This window comes from Vicia villosa, linkage group LG7 (genome assembly GCF_029867415.1).
Source record: "Vicia villosa cultivar HV-30 ecotype Madison, WI linkage group LG7, Vvil1.0, whole genome shotgun sequence".
In the NCBI taxonomy this organism is placed as follows: Eukaryota; Viridiplantae; Streptophyta; class Magnoliopsida; order Fabales; family Fabaceae; genus Vicia; species Vicia villosa.
The window spans coordinates 93,079,767-93,096,100 of record NC_081186.1 but is presented as its reverse complement, the minus strand read 5'-3'; the positions used below and the strand labels follow the sequence as shown (position 1 = coordinate 93,096,100).

At 36.5% G+C, this 16,334-nt stretch overlaps 1 protein-coding gene across 1 annotated transcript; it reads right to left on the bottom strand.

Moving 5' to 3' along the window:
- Nucleotides 1-39: 39 nt before the first annotated feature.
- Nucleotides 40-3,291, bottom strand: LOC131615893 (probable polygalacturonase). Its single transcript, XM_058887073.1, has 5 exons — nt 2,876-3,291; nt 1,782-1,902; nt 1,519-1,693; nt 1,180-1,250; nt 40-1,061 (listed from the first exon to the last, which is right to left on the bottom strand). Exons 1-5 carry the CDS (start codon nt 3,203-3,205, stop codon nt 403-405), a joined length of 1,356 nt encoding a protein of 451 aa, XP_058743056.1. The 5' UTR covers nt 3,206-3,291; the 3' UTR covers nt 40-402.
- Between the last annotated feature and the right edge of the window lie 13,043 nt (nt 3,292-16,334).

Here is a 16,334-nt window from a genome sequence, read left to right as displayed (position 1 = left end):
GGAACAGTATCCTACTTTTAATGGAATATATATGAAGAATATCCCAAGTATTCTTTCCAATTCCAAAAGAATGGGCCATGAAGTACTTCCCCCCTTAAAATGTTGATAAGGAACAATCAATTATTACAAAAATAAGTGGCATGGAATGAAACTTAACTAATACCAGTTAATCATTTTGCAATTTCAAGTTTTCAAAATTAACCAAAAATAGTAAGTACTCGAATTCGGATTCTCCTGAACAACCCGTCTTTAACCAAAGCTCGTCTTTAACCGAAGCTTGTTAACCATTAGGCTGTGTCGCCCTAATGTTTGTTCAACAGAATCAATTACAATAACTAACAATAGTTCGTGAGGTTAACGATAATTTTCTCAATAACAAGAGAAAAAACTTCATCATTTCCATCAATATCTAGGAGCATTAGTGTAATCGGCACATGAACCTGACTGGTGGCTGATCAGCTCGGAACAAGGCCATGGACTAACCTGATGAGCAACTCCAGACACCTCCGAACACTTCCAAGACGGAGTTCTACTTTTAGTTTCATTCGTTCCACGAAGGTTGATATCCGATAAACAAATATCAGTAAAAGGAGAATTTCTAATTCCTTGTATAAGACCAGCTTGCAAAACCTTCACACCCCATACATTCTCAACTCTAATACCCTTTACAATTGGGAGGGCATTATGGTCATATTTATCATCAGGATGGTCACCAACACTACCTGAAATCTTTATACCTGTTCTTGCATTCTTTATATAAATATTAGTCAATGTTATATTCCGTATATACCCTCCCCTTCCGATATTCGTCTTAATGTGTATACCAATTCCCATGTTGTAAAGGTTGATGTGTTCAGCAAGTACATTCTCAACTCCTCCTGAAGCTTCGCTGCCGACAGCAATCCCGGCAAACGCAGACGATCCATTGACACGTCGGATGGTGATGTTAGAGCTAGGACGGCCGTAAGAAATTCCATATTCGTCCCATCCACTCTTCACTGCCACAATATCGTCTCCGCTTGATACGTATGAGTCTTCTATGCAGACATTTGAACTTGAATCTACATAAATGAATTATTCAGACTATGATAATGCACATTTACGATTCAAGTGTCAGGTACAATACGGTGTATCTGAAACATATCCGATAAATCATATGACTTGAAAAATACTACTAACCTGGATCAACGCCATCAGTATTGGGAGAGTCGTGCGGAGCCAAAATTGTGACGAATCTAACAACAACATTGCTGCAAAGAACAGATAAAAAGTTACTTGTTGGTCACATAACCACACTTATATTTGATCAGAGCCGTCTTTAAGGGCGTGCAAAGCAGACTACTACACATGGCTCAAAATTTGTCATAGTTAAACCCTATCTAGATCGGACCTCATAAAATCTTTATCACTATTAAGACGTGCTTAACTAAGGCCTCTAATTTTTTTGTCATGATTGAATCCTTGCTAATCTACATATGGCCTCCAAAACCGTAAGACGGCTATGTATTTGACATATACCTGCAGTAAACTGGATGTATGTTCCAGAAGGGAGAATCCTTGAAGGTGACATTAGAAATAATAATATCTTTCGAATTTGCAAATTCAACAAGACCTGGTCTGGTAAATTGAAGAGTTTTATTCCTCCACATGTTCCACCATTCATCTCCTTGCCCATCAATTGTCCCATTCTCACCTATGAAATTATTAAACTAGCTATGAATTATATTCAACATGTTACATTCTAGATGCATGTTATTTTGTATTGAATATCAGATACAGACCTGTGATTACGACATCTTGAAGTCCATCTCCATGGATAAAGCTTATATACCTTCCTCCAGGTCGCTCTCTTCCTCTTCCGTAAGATGGCAATGGTGCAATTAAAGGCCAGTTTGAAGAATTCTGAGGAATCAGAAGAGGAAAGGAACTCAAAAGAAGAAAGAGTCCTCCAAAAGGAAATCAAATATGCTGGTAACTGGTAATAGCCTAGATTTCTATTAAGATTAAAGAGTAGTAGTATCACCATTCAACAATCTAGTGCTCTTTAAACACATGATTACTCCAATCAAATTCTTAAGTTGAAACAAGAGATTGTTTGTGTTCTAGTTTTATTGTTTTTTAACACATTATACAACAAATTAGAAGGAACCAAATATTTCAGTGGATACATGTAGCATAGTTAACAACATGGTTTTAAATTGGGGTCCATAACCAAAATTGCAGCCGCAGTATTGCTGATGCAGTAGTTTCTCCAACCGCTTCAGACAACAGTATGATTTAAAATACACGTTTGCTGTATTAAGAACCGCATCATCAGATAATTTCAGAATCTTAAATCGCAGTTGGGACTATTCAAAAAAATCACCTAACCGAACCGAACCTCTGAACCAAACCATATTAAACAAACAATTATAAAACCGAACGTCCGAACCAAATAGCAAATAAAACAAACCTCCGAACCAAACCATATTGCCTTGCACAAACAATTATAGAGCTGAGTCAAATGGCGAATAAACCAAACAGAAGCTCAAAATGGAAAATGCTAAAAATAAGTTTAAAATTTTTATTTAAAGAAAAATCAAAGAGAATTGTCTTCTAACGGATTGGTATGGTTTGGTATACCACATCAATAATTTTGGTTCGGTTCAATTTTCAGTAAATTAAAACAATTCGGCTTGGTTCGAATGATCTTTTACTATGCTTTTGATTGATCCGATTCGGTTTTTTGACTGAACTATACCCTAAACAATCCTTATCGCAGCAAGCACTATGTTGTAATGGCAATTTAAAACCATCAATACTACTATTAGAACGATAATAATACATTTCATGATTAATTTCTCTATTCTAACAATGGTGAAAAAATGGTGAATACCTGTGTGGCTTTGATAACAGCACCAGCAGCAAGATAAAGAGTCATATGACTAGTCAGATTAAACGACTCTGTCAAATATACCCCCGGAGGTATGTAAAGGGTAGTCCCTCTTTCCCTTTGTGCCAATTGGCTAATTTTGTAAACAGCATCTTTAAACGCATTGGTGTTAAGGGTTTTTCCATCACCAACACCACCAAAATCTACTATAGAAACGTTGTCTGTACGATGATTAAGTGGCACTATGTTGGAACATGTTACAACTTCACCAACACACAAAGAACATGATCTTACAACTAAGATGAACACCAACATTGCCTTAATAAGGATCATTTTGATTTTTGTCTAATTCAGATTCAGATGATAGAGAGAGTAGAAAGTAGAAACTGTGCAAATCATAAGTTAAGTTGGTAAAGGCATTTAATCATGTCCATATCTATCTTATTTCCTCTTTAATTTTATTTTTTTCACATTATAGGAAAAAGTATTTCTGGTATGTTTTTGGCCAAATGCATACATATTAATGTTTTGTCATTTGTAGTATTTTAGTTATTTTGTTTCCAAAATATTGAATTGAAGTTATTAATTGTGTATAATGTTGCCCACAAAATCAGATTCTATTGTGAATTATTAACACTTATGGTGTGTTTGGTTCGGAGTAGATGGAGGGGAGGGAATATTTCTAATTAAATGTGTTTGGTTTAAATTTTATGAGGGGATGAGAGGGGAGGGGAGCAAAACCCCTCCAAAACACACATTTTGCGTTCCTCCAAATTGGGGAGATTGGGAGGGGAGGGGAGGGGAGCAAAACCCCTCCAAAACACACTTTTTGCATTCCTCCAAATTAGGGGGATTTGGAGGGGAGGGGATGGAAATTGAACATTAGTATTTTAAAAATTATTATAATTACTATAATATCCTCAGTTTTACTTTAATATTTCAAAATTATTCATTTTTTTTTATATTACTGTTCTCTTCTGTGTGATTTTTCTTGATTGCTTCTATCAACTTATTATAATTATTCTCCACTTTCAAATTATTTTGAAATTTTTGTACTTAATATAAATCATAATCATTTCACTTTTTTGTTTTCTTAGAACTCTTTTATGTTTGTTTATGTTTTTTTTTTCTAATTTTGTTATGTATTCTATCATATTTTCTTTTATATCAAATTTTAAATTTTCATTTTAATTAATTAATTTATTTTATTAAAAGATTTAAACCATTTATATTTAATAATAAATTATTTTATTTATTTGATGTGTTAAATAATTCTTTAGATTTCAAAGTTGTTATCAACATATAGTTTAATTTGTTTTTGAATAATTTATTGAAATTAAGTGAACTCAATTTTTTAACGTTATGTAATAAATTATAACTTTTTAGTCACTAAATATTAGAAATTTTACTGACAAAAAATATGTGTAAATTTTTCACATTTGAATATCATATTGTATCACTTATATAAGATAATAAGGATAAAAATGTAAATTATTAATAAAATCTCTCCCCTCCCCTCCTGAACCAAACATATTTTTAATTAAAATCCATCTCTTCCCCTCCTCTCCCTTCGTTTGAACCAAACACGCATTGATTAAAAAAATTCCCTCATCTCCCCTCCCCTTCCCTCCCCTCTATTAAAATCCTTCCCCTCCCCCTCATTTGAACCAAACAGACCCTTAGATGGATGATTTGGAGCGAAACACATTATTTGTTGTTGACGTGCCTGCCGATTCCGTGATTAATATCCCAACGTATAAAATTTAGAAATTTGGTTCAATATATAAACATAAAAGTTGGTTGATTGTTGTGCCAAACATTATTGTCTTCATTTATATATTAAACGGTGTAATTTATAGTGTAACTCTTCGGACATATAATTTGATTCTCATATATATATTTTTTAATCTTAATATCGCTACCAAATAATTTAAGAAAATCAATTTCACTTATTATTCCTCTCAAAGTTTTGCCTTTCTTTTTTAACTCTTGTTGTTGAATAGTTCATTGTGTGGTTTATGGTTTATTTATTTTAAAAATGGGTGCTCCACCATTGGCTTAATAAGTTAATAGAATATATTTTTTTTAATTGTGGCCTATTACCTTTCAATTTTTTTATATGATTTAACTTATTTTATATATAAAAATGGTAAAGTCACTTATCATCCTTAGCATTAAAATTAAGTATCATTGTAATTTGTATTTTTATATTTATTTAATTATTTATTGTTATTCATTCTATTAACTTATTTTTTATTCTTTGGATCAATATATTATGACATAATGGAGAATTTGGTCTAGATCTAGTGGTTTGAAGGAATAATGGCAAGAAAGTGATTGAATGAGTAGGTATTTCAAAAGCACATGCGGGATAAGTAGGTATTTCAAAAGACACTCTAAAGCCCCGTTCTAAAAGAAAAGAGAATTTTCAATAAGTTAGAGCTAATCAAAATCAATAGAAAGATTAGTTAGTTATAAATTATTAATTTTTGACAATGTTCATGCCTAAGGCTTTATATGGTAGGGTTGTTTTGTTGATGCATTCATGTTAAAGTTGAAAAAGCGACAAATTCATATTTTACCTCCTAGATTTATCTTAGGAAATGACTGAACTTTAAATGAAAATGTTATCGTATCAAGGGAATCACTTATTTAATCTTGTGATGAAATAAAAAGACATATGTTGGAGTCAGGACAAATCTATGCATACTATAAGGGTTTTGGAACCTTTTGCATTAGAAACAATATCAAATATGTATTTTACTTTTCCTCTCCTTATCTTGATGCTACTTATTTCATAAATATCATTGTCTCTTAGGCTTAAATGACTAAATTTGGCTCTCCCTTCAGCCGTATACTATGTGTTAACCTAAGGCTAGCTGCGCGATGACTTGTTTTTAGGCCTCTTATGATGGGTTTTCTAGGAATTATAATAGCTGGGATGACTTTGATAACTCCCTTGGTTACATGTACTTCATTTATTGGCTCTCGCTCAATTGTGTACTTATTGTACTTCTAGATTTTGGGGTTCTACAAATACTTTGATATCCTCTGCAAGTTCCCTTAACCTTTTTTGCAACCACATTTAAATTTTCCGTGCTTCATTCTTCTTCGACTACTTCATCATCTTTAATTGGTAAGTTTTTTTTTCTCCATTGTTCTTTGTATTTAACCACCTTTAGCCTTCGTTGTGTGATGGTAGTTTTAGGGAGAATGGTGAATATATAAGGTCGATCCCTTTGCATCTCATTTTCTTCTCGGTGTGTTTAAGTGCAATGGTTCACGCTATAAAGTACATTCATTGACCTTATTTAAACGAGGAGGCATGCATTTCCTTCCCCTGGGTAAATGTTACAAATTTAGGGACACCTTAAATGTACTTTGATTAAAAAAAGAGAGGAAAACTACGACGTCATTGCTAAAACACGATATATTCCTAATTCTTGGAAGATCATTGTTACCTCCTTTATAAATAGAATATGCGAAGACTCACCCATCTTTCCCATTTTTTATGTTGGTTTTTGAGAAATAAATTTTATCTTGCCATTCGCCACTTTTGAACAAAAAATTCTTCGTTACTTTTGAAATTCTGGTAAGACAGATCCCAGATGTCATATACGATGTTGTGACATCTGGTCTGTCATCAGCTTGGCTGAGGCAGTACATACAGATCCCTCAATTATTTATTACATCTAACATCCAGAAGTCTGGAAGTGTTGGGATCCCATATCAGTTCAGTTAACATTAACAAATCTGCTTAGCAGAGATTCTGTGTTAGCACAGTCATTAAATCACACACTGATGTCATGCACGATGTTATGACATCCAAACTGAACTTACAAATAAACAATGCAGAAACATAAACAACACAACATACAAACAGTAACGAACACTCAGAATTGTTCACCCAGTTCGGTCTAACCAACCTACTCTGGGGGCATACCAAGCCAGGGATGAAGTCCACTATTAGCAGTATCAATTCAGAGCTAAACTCCCAGTTTACAACTCCTCACTTAATCACTACCCAATGACCCCTCTACCTAGGTTCTCCCTAGATATGGAATATCTCCATTCCACACCCAATCATAGCAATGATGTCTAGCAGTCAGCAACTCAGCCACTGCATCGACAGCTTAGTCACCAACAATTTAAATATACATAATGGAGTAGTTCCAAGAACACAATCTTCACTCATTGCTTCACAGCTTCTGAGTGAATAAAGTAAACCTCTTACCTACAGTCTTCGAGGCACAAATCAGTGACCATCCCACAACCTGGGTGGTTCACCTAAACAACAACCCTAATGACTACATTATAATCGTTAGGTTTACAAGGCTACAAGGATTCCTATATATAACCTGATCCTAGTTGGACTTGGGCTTAAAATCGCAGCACTCCATGCTGTTACAAATCAGCAGATTTCTTCTGCTGCAAACAAGGCCTTTTGATCATAAGTTACCTAATTTATCTCCTAAATTAGTAACTGCTGAAACTTCAATCTTAGATATGATTCTTCAATATTCTGACTTGATTCTTTGACCTTTAAGACTGCGCCACATAGGATTACATAATATCCACATAGAATATTCTGTATCTTTTAAAAACCAAAACTGAATCTTCCTTCCTCAGTTCTGCAGGCGCGATGTCATGGTTAATGTCATGACATTCCTTGTAACATCTTGTTTTAGTACCTGTTTTTGCTCTTTTAATATTCGCAAGAGTACATTATATTACATTCAGCTGCTATTATGTTTTAGCCAAGCATGGATGCCAATAAGACAATAATACAGAAACGAGCACACTAACAATCTCCCCCTTTGGCTTATTTTGGCTAAAACTAAACACAAATAATAAATACACATTAACTCCAAGAGCAGCTGCTTCAACTTTCAGGATACCTAGGCTGAACCACATCATAACATCTTCAGTCTGCTTCTACTTCTGTCTTCAAATCTTCCTTTGTTTCTTTTGACAGTAGCAAAATCAGCGTCAGCCTCTCTCCCCCTTTTTAGCCATAATATGACAAGGATGTATACAATGTCATAATATGCAATGGAAGAACCTGTAACTCCCCCTGCACATGAGGAAGAAGATACGAAAACCAATTCTTGCCACTGTAGTCCTCCAAGAACTAGCCCTTGTAACTCAGAACACAAATCACAATTGTGTTCATAACTCAGATCACAAATCACAACAAAAACGTCTCCCTTCTCGAAGACTGAACAAGAAGATGCGTGCTCATTGTTATTGCTGTAACTCCATCGGTAGAGATTCATGATTTCCCCACCCTGTGTTATTCTGAGTAGATTTTGGTAGAGGAACCCGACGCAATACCAAATCTGGACGCACCCAACACAAACCCACACGAAACACATCTTTGAGAGATTTGATATCTGAAGCCTGCTGCTAAGATGCTAATTTATAGCCATTGGAGAATCATAGGAAGTAACGATAGTCTTTGGTCTTGTTCAACGGTCAAACTATTAATTAGGAACCAGTTCTAAAAGCAATTACTCTTTCCAAAGCAGTTTTTCCTTGTTTGACTCTGCAGAATCAATGTCTTTAACTATGTCATGACATCCTGTCAGACATTGTCCCTCTTTCACCCCTCAAGCACATAGCTTAAGATTCTTTAAGAGACTTTGACAAAGCATCCTATGAACCACGTAATAGACCTCCTACTCCTTTACTGACTCACTAGTCATAGACTTCTGTTGTTCTGATCACCTTGAGACTGTATACTGCAACTGTGAAGAGCCTTCCAACACTTGTTGTCATGCATCCACTAGAACAGTTTAAGATTTGTGGATACCAGACGCACATGGTTAGATTCAACCATTCCCAAAAAAACTGACTGTAATGATACGTCTTGATAAATAAACCTTTTCATAGGAAACTTCCTCTAACTAAGTTGAAAAAGCTCCTGCTGACTTGGACCACCTTCATTATGATGATAGAGTATAAAGACCAAGATAATTTTCTAGAATTATATCTTGAACTAAGAAGACACTCCCCCTATTTGAGATAATTTGTGCTTCATACAGGAAAACTTGTAATGATGAATGGAAAATATAAGACGCATCTTCATATCTTCAAGAGCGCACCCTCTGCCCAACTAACTAGCTGACACACTTCACTATTACAAAGTAACTCCTTTACAAAAGATACTCACATCAGAATTTAGATGTTATAACATCTTGTATAACGTTAAGATACAGTTGAACAGTTCAGTACATTCAACTAACTCCACTTCTCTTTCTTCAACAGATTCAAGTCTACCACCTGAAATAATCAACAAATAACCCTTTGACACTTGATGCTTCCATAGAAAGGTTGCCACAAACTCAACATAAAGAACTGCCACTTCTTCCACTTGTTGATCATAACCCTACCAAGTTGCACTCTGATCAAGGTCTGCCAAGATAATTTGAAATCCTCCTTGATATGATGTTTCTCATAATGCTTAACATACTCTCCAATTAGAATTACACCATAAGGATGTTTTGAATAATTGTCCTTAACCTGAAGCATTCTTCATTTGGAACTGCCACACTTTCCAAATTTGGAATCCTTAGTTTGCTTGCTATACAAGATCCAGACTGCCACTTCATGTACCTTGAAATAGAAGAAACTTCTAAATAGCTCTTGAACATCTCTTCAACAGATAGGTCTGAACCTAATCTTTACTGGTGTCTTCAAGTGTTGTGATGTAACATACAAAACAAGGCATCACATACATCTTCTTCTTTTTCTTCCACATAGTTGATGTAAATATCCAGCTCCCATCAAGATACTCACTATCTCCTATATGTTTCTTCTTCTTGAATCAACTCACCAGACAACCATTGCCTTTCTTAATGCTTAATTGAAGATAACACAGAACTATAATTGATGCATAGATCAAATCAGACCATGGACACTTCATACACATACTTAGCTCCCGACAGAGTATATGAATCTGTATTCATGCTGTACATCCAATAAGTACTAAGTCTCCCATCAGAGCACCTATTAGTCACTCAGATAGAATTTACTGCTCACACCAGGTCCTTCTAAATGATCTCTTCTTCATACATGAAAGCATTCTTCTTGAAAATGATGTTATAACATCTGTTATGACATCATTCATTTAGACTCTTTGGATTTCTCATTCAACATCTCCTGTATGACACTTGGGGAAAGACAAAGAAAGCACGACCAACATCATCAACTCAGCTACACATCAGTCATGATTAAGGGATAATATATGCCATATCTCAATAAACCTTTCTTTAGACTTCTCTTCTGACTTTGAGATAATGGATGCCACAATTTGTACCTCATGAAGAGATTCCCTCAACAAGGTTTCTGGAACAGATTCACTTATGACATAACTCCTGAAAGTACCTCAGATTCCACACAGTAATCTGACTCCCTTGAATCATCACACAATATTCAAAACCATATTTCACTATGCACGATACACAGTATTCAGTTTTCACCACTAACTGTTCTATGATTAAGAAAACAATTCACACATCTGGTTCCTTTGATCAAAAGAATCATACCAGATATAAGCTCATCTTGAATTTTCATAGAGGTCTTGAAAAGAAAACCTGAATGAATCCTTTCACTTGCACTGAGCTCTTCTTCCAACTCCCATAAGCTTATGCCTGAAATAAACTAACATTTGGGATGGAAGGTTCAATTGATTGTATTCTGACCAATCAACAAAAAGCAGATGTCTCCTCTTCCAGATCAGGAGTAGGTTCCAAACAAATGTACTCACACTACATAAGTTTAGCAACAGAACATCTGTTCTTCAACTGGTAGCTGCATACCAGTATGCCATCAGTTCCTTCTTCTTGGAACACACAATTCTTGACAATCTTGAAGATCATCAAACAACTTTGCAGATGAATATGAGGAGCACTGATCATTTGAGCCTCTTCAACCTCAATAACCATGCCTTTATGAGTGGACTTGAGAAAAGATCTCAAGTATCTTTGAAACTTGTACTAAAGTTGAAAACAATCTGCTACAAATTCTGTTGAAAACCATATAACCCTAGAGATCTTCTTTCAAAGATAGGATTATGCATCAGATGCTATGCAGCAGAAAATAGCCATATATCAACAGAGGTTACACAATGCTTACTCCCCGAACCAGTTGTAAGCATGACATCCAAGAATTGCAGCTGAACAATCCAACAATATGCTTGCTTCTTCTTCAAGCAACACAACAAGACCTAACCAATATTCTGACAAGAAAGAAACAGGTAAGCACAAAGAATACCTTATCATTAACTTCACTCCCGTATGAAGGTTTTGACAATATTCTTCTCTGTACCCTGCTATATGCTGAATAAAACATCCCAAATTCTTCACTCCTGCATGAATCATTTGGATATCAGTAACGCCATCTTCCCTTGCCAAGAGAATACACCTGTTATGGTCAGTTTGGTCCAGTCCTCCACACATAGGTCCATCCTCCACTTCTAGGGACCATTCAATATGAACATGAATGTTCAAACAATCAACTACCTCTAACAACCAGAAAGTATCTCCCATGGATCTCATCCAGAAACAGACAGGATGCCTGCTCTGATACCAATTGAAATTTTGGTAAGACAGATCCCAGATGTCATATACGATGTTGTGACATCTGGTCTGTCATCAGCTTGGCTGAGGCAGTACATACAGATCCCTCAATTATTTATTACATCTAACATCCAGAAGTCTGGAAGTGTTGGGATCCCATATCAGTTCAGTTAACATTAACAAATCTGCTTAGCAGAGATTCTGTGTTAGCACAGTCATTAAATCACACACTGATGTCATGCACGATGTTATGACATCCAAACTGAACTTACAAATAAACAATGCAGAAACATAAACAACACAACATACAAACAGTAACGAACACTCAGAATTGTTCACCCAGTTCGGTCTAACCAACCTACTCTGGGGGCATACCAAGCCAGGGATGAAGTCCACTATTAGCAGTATCAATCCAGAGCTAAACTCCCAGTTTACAACTCCTCACTTAATCACTACCCAATGACCCCTCTACCTAGGTTCTCCCTAGATATGGAATATCTCCATTCCACTCCCAATCATAGCAATGATGTCTAGCAGTCAGCAACTCAGCCACTGCATCGACAGCTTAGTCACCAACAATTTAAATATACATAATGGAGTAGTTCCAAGAACACAATCTTCACTCATTGCTTCACAGCTTCTGAGTGAATAAAGTAAACCTCTTACCTACAGTCTTCGAGGCACAAATCAGTGACCATCCCACAACCTGGGTGGTTCACCTAAACAACAACCCTAATGACTACATTATAATCGTTAGGTTTACAAGGCTACAAGGATTCCTATATATAACCTGATCCTAGTTGGACTTGGGCTTAAAATCGCAGCACTCCATGCTGTTACAAATCAGCAGATTTCTTCTGCTGCAAACAAGGCCTTTTGATCATAAGTTACCTAATTTATCTCCTAAATTAGTAACTGCTGAAACTTCAATCTTAGATATGATTCTTCAATATTCTGACTTGATTCTTTGACCTTTAAGACTGCGCCACATAGGATTACATAATATCCACATAGAATATTCTGTATCTTTTAAAAACCAAAACTGAATCTTCCTTCCTCAGTTCTGCAGGCGCGATGTCATGGTTAATGTCATGACATTCCTTGTAACATCTTGATTTAGTACCTGTTTTTGCTCTTTTAATATTCGCAAGAGTACATTATATTACATTCAGCCGCTATTATGTTTTAGCCAAGCATGGATGCCAATAAGACAATAATACAGAAACGAGCACACTAACAACTTTATTCTGGAACCTTTGCAGTTGCACCCTAACTGTTGGGCATTTATTTGAGCGTTTCAACGTGTGCCAGTACCTAGTTCAAGAATCTTATGTCAAAGTCTTATTCCATGCTTTTCGGTTGGATGAGAAGGTTCTTCATATCATTTTGGTTTAGTTCACTTTAACTCGTCTATTAAATTGTTTGAGGCATTCACTGAGTCTCTAAAAACTTTAAGTTTTATTACTTGGTGGTCAAACCAATTACAACTGAAACCCGCTCCAACATATGTGGTTGTGACGAGGTCCTTGAATGTAGCATGTGATCCTGAATTTCCCAGATGTTAGAGTCACAACATCCTTCATGTGACTTTTGAATTTAAGAAAAATCCATTTCATTCATATTTAACTATATTCACTCGATGGACCTTTGTGACCTCATTGGACATTAAAGTTAAGTGTTCTTATAGACTTTTTTTAACCATTAATTTTTGTGATATCTTGTACTCGCTAAAAGTACAAGTGCGTAGCAACCCCTAGTGGATAAATATTGTTAGAGGTTTTAACTTGGTTATGATATTGAAAGCTTGCTCACGTGAGGTGAGAATCTACTGTATTTATGTATTTTTTTCCATGTTATTGAATGCGCTTCTCTTTCTTGATATCGAGGTATTTATAATTCCTTGGATCTAGATCACAATCTTCAAATGATACTATAAACACTCCAGAAATTAGTGGTTGGTTTCCTTAAACCTAAATAGCGTATTTAAACCCCATGAACCTCAATGCCACATCTGTTGACCCGATAAAAATTATACGTACGGTTGTGCATTATAGACAGGGCTCCTAGGTTACAGGTGGCGTATTCAGGAAAAAGGCGCCAAATTCTAAACAGGGGCGCTCAAACTCATAAACGAGTAATTTGGTAAGGGCGATGGACTAATTATAAGTCTCCACCCTTCTCCCAAGGTCTCTTTTGATTATACCACTACACATTCCCTCAAACACGAGGGTTCATAGAGGCCAAAGTGTTTTAGCCCCTGACTCCTTTTCAGAACTTTCTCAGGAGCCTAAATGAAGCTTTTATTTCTGCCTTTAGTTCTTGGGGTTTCAGATGAATCTTCTGAATGAGATCTAGTTGAACCCCTCATACGAGACTTAATAGAGTCCCTCAAGCGATACTTAGTTGATTCCCTTAGGCGGGACTTAGTTGAGTCCCTCAGGCGAGACTTAGTCCAGTCCCTCAAGAGAGCCTTTATTGATCCCCTTAGGTTAGACATAATACAGTCCCTCAAGTGATACTTAATAGAGTCCCTCGCGCGAGACCTAATAGAGTCCCTCAGGCAAGATTTAGTTTAATCCCTCAGGTGAGACTTAGTTGAGCCCCTTTGACTATATTTAGTTAAGTCCCTAAGGCGAGACTTAGTTAAGTCCTTCAGACGAGACTTAGTTGAGTCCCTTAGGCAAGACTTATTAGAGCCCCTTAGGCGAGACTTAGTTGAGTCCCTTAGACAAGACTTAGTTAAGTCTGTCAAGTGAGACTTAGCTGAGCCCCTCACATGAGACTTAGTTGGGTTCCTCAAGCGAGACTTAGCTAAGTCCCTCAGATGCATTTACATATGTCTGTATGTAAGATACACGTCAATTGGAAAATCCCAAAGCTTCTATTTAAGGGAAAATCGTGCTATGTATTTAATGACATCAATAATGACTTAATCTTGGGATTCCCAATTGGCCTTTTCCTCAAACACATCTTTAAACGTGTTAAACATTTTACTTATTGAAACGTTTGAAACCTTTCACATCTGATTGAAAACCCAGGGACCTTTGATTACCCATAGTTTTCCCTCTCCTATTAAAGGAGACAAGGACTAACTTTTCCGTTTTTCCACACACTTTTTTGATAGAGTTTATAAATCGTTTTTTCAACCTTCGGTACCTTCTGCCGCTCCACAAGCTCAAGTTCATACTCTACAAAGGTATTCCTTTTTTTTCCTTTTCTTTATGGAGATTATTAGGAATTTAGATAATGATGAGAACATGGTTGAACCCTAAACTCGTGATGGGCGTATAGCCTTATAGAATTATATTTATAGGAATGTTATACATCCCAATGGGACTGTTGATAGTAGATTAGTGGAACTAGCCGTGTTCAGCAGGTGTGAGACTTCTCTTAATTCCAAGAGCGATAATAGTGGTAGACATAATAATGACTACTTTTTTCTTTCTATTTTCTCCAAAAACAAGAAGATCATGGCTATCTCTGACCCTAAGCCTAAAAATGTAAGGGGAGTTGGGTCTATCTACACCACCGACAATCACATAGCCTCCCTTTGGCAGTGTCTTACTTTTTCTTCCTCTGATGACGAAGAAGTTATCTTGGAGGCATGCTATCTATAGAGGAGGGGGCCAACTTGACCGCCTTTGATGCCTTTTCTACTTTTACTTTTATTTTCCTACCACTCGTGAGGTTGGGATTTTTCCCCCTTTTTCTTTCTTTGCCGAAGATGTTCTCAGGCAACTCTACGTGGCTCCCTCCCAAACCATAGCTAATGGTTGAAGCCTCATTTAGACATTTGAGATCATATTCTAGAGGCTAGAGGTTGACTCAACCATTAGAATATTCTTCTCTTTTTATTGTACCAAGGCGTCGGTTCCCTAGGGTTAAGTAACTCTGACAGGTATTCCTTGAGGAGCCTTGTTTAAACCTCACTCCAACCACTTCAAAGGTTGGAGGAAAAAACTTTTGCGAATTATGGGGGAAATAGTTCCTCCTTAGTTACTCCTAGGGAGGGTGACTCCTCCGGGGTTCCTCTCACCTGGACTAACAATCGTGTGGAGATCAATGGTACAACTACCCTTGCCTTAATGCTTATGAGGCCGAGGTGGTATGAACCTTGGATGAGTTTAAGGTCATAAAGTCATGTATCGTGATTCCTGGACAAATATATAAGTAAGTTGCCTAAAAGGTCTAATCCACAAGGGGGTCAAGCGCCAACCTAAGGGCGATACTTCAACAAGGAGCCTTTATCCCAGAGTCCAAAAGTGGGAGGCCGACTCCCCTTTTAAGGATAAAGGAGCTCAGGTGACCGTTGCAGAAGAGGCATACGAGCCCATATCACTTCCAAAGAGAGTCCCTTGACTAAAATCTCTTTGTGGAGTGACGACGCCTTTGACGCCATCAAGTTCACATGCGCTCGCCATCTTTTACCTTGAGGATATCCCAATGGACTATATAAAAAAAATAAATTGATAGATTTTTAGATTTTTTTTTTAAATAACCACTTTTTTCAAAAATAATACTCAAATAATCACTTTTTCAAAATATTACCAAAGTAACCATTTTTCAAACAAAAAATTCGTTACACAGAGGAGGCGTCACACTGTGGCGCGTGCTTTGAAAATAAAAAGGAGGCGCCACATTGCATGACGCATGCACTTAAATTTTAAGATGAAGCTTCATTCAACGTGGCTACTCAATTGTTTTGGCTACTCAATTGTTTTCAAAACAATTGAGTAGCCACACTGAATGACGTCTCATCTTAAAATTTAAGTGCATGCGCCACACAACATGACATAACAGTGGTGCATGCGTCATGCAATGTGGCACCTCCTCTCTAGTTTTAATGCATGTGTCACATAGTGTAACGTCTTGACGAATTTTTT

Bases quoted from the DNA above. Each gene is read 5' to 3' on its own strand.
- LOC131615893 (XM_058887073.1), bottom strand. From the start codon at position 3,205: ATGATCCTTATTAAGGCAATGTTGGTGTTCATCTTAGTTGTAAGATCA. The intron at 1,903-2,875 runs GTATTCACCATT...CTGATTCCTCAG, and splicing joins CTGTTATCAAAGCCACACAG to AATTCTTCAAACTGGCCTTT. The intron at 1,694-1,781 runs GTCTGTATCTGA...ATAATTTCATAG, and splicing joins TCAAGATGTCGTAATCACAG to GTGAGAATGGGACAATTGAT.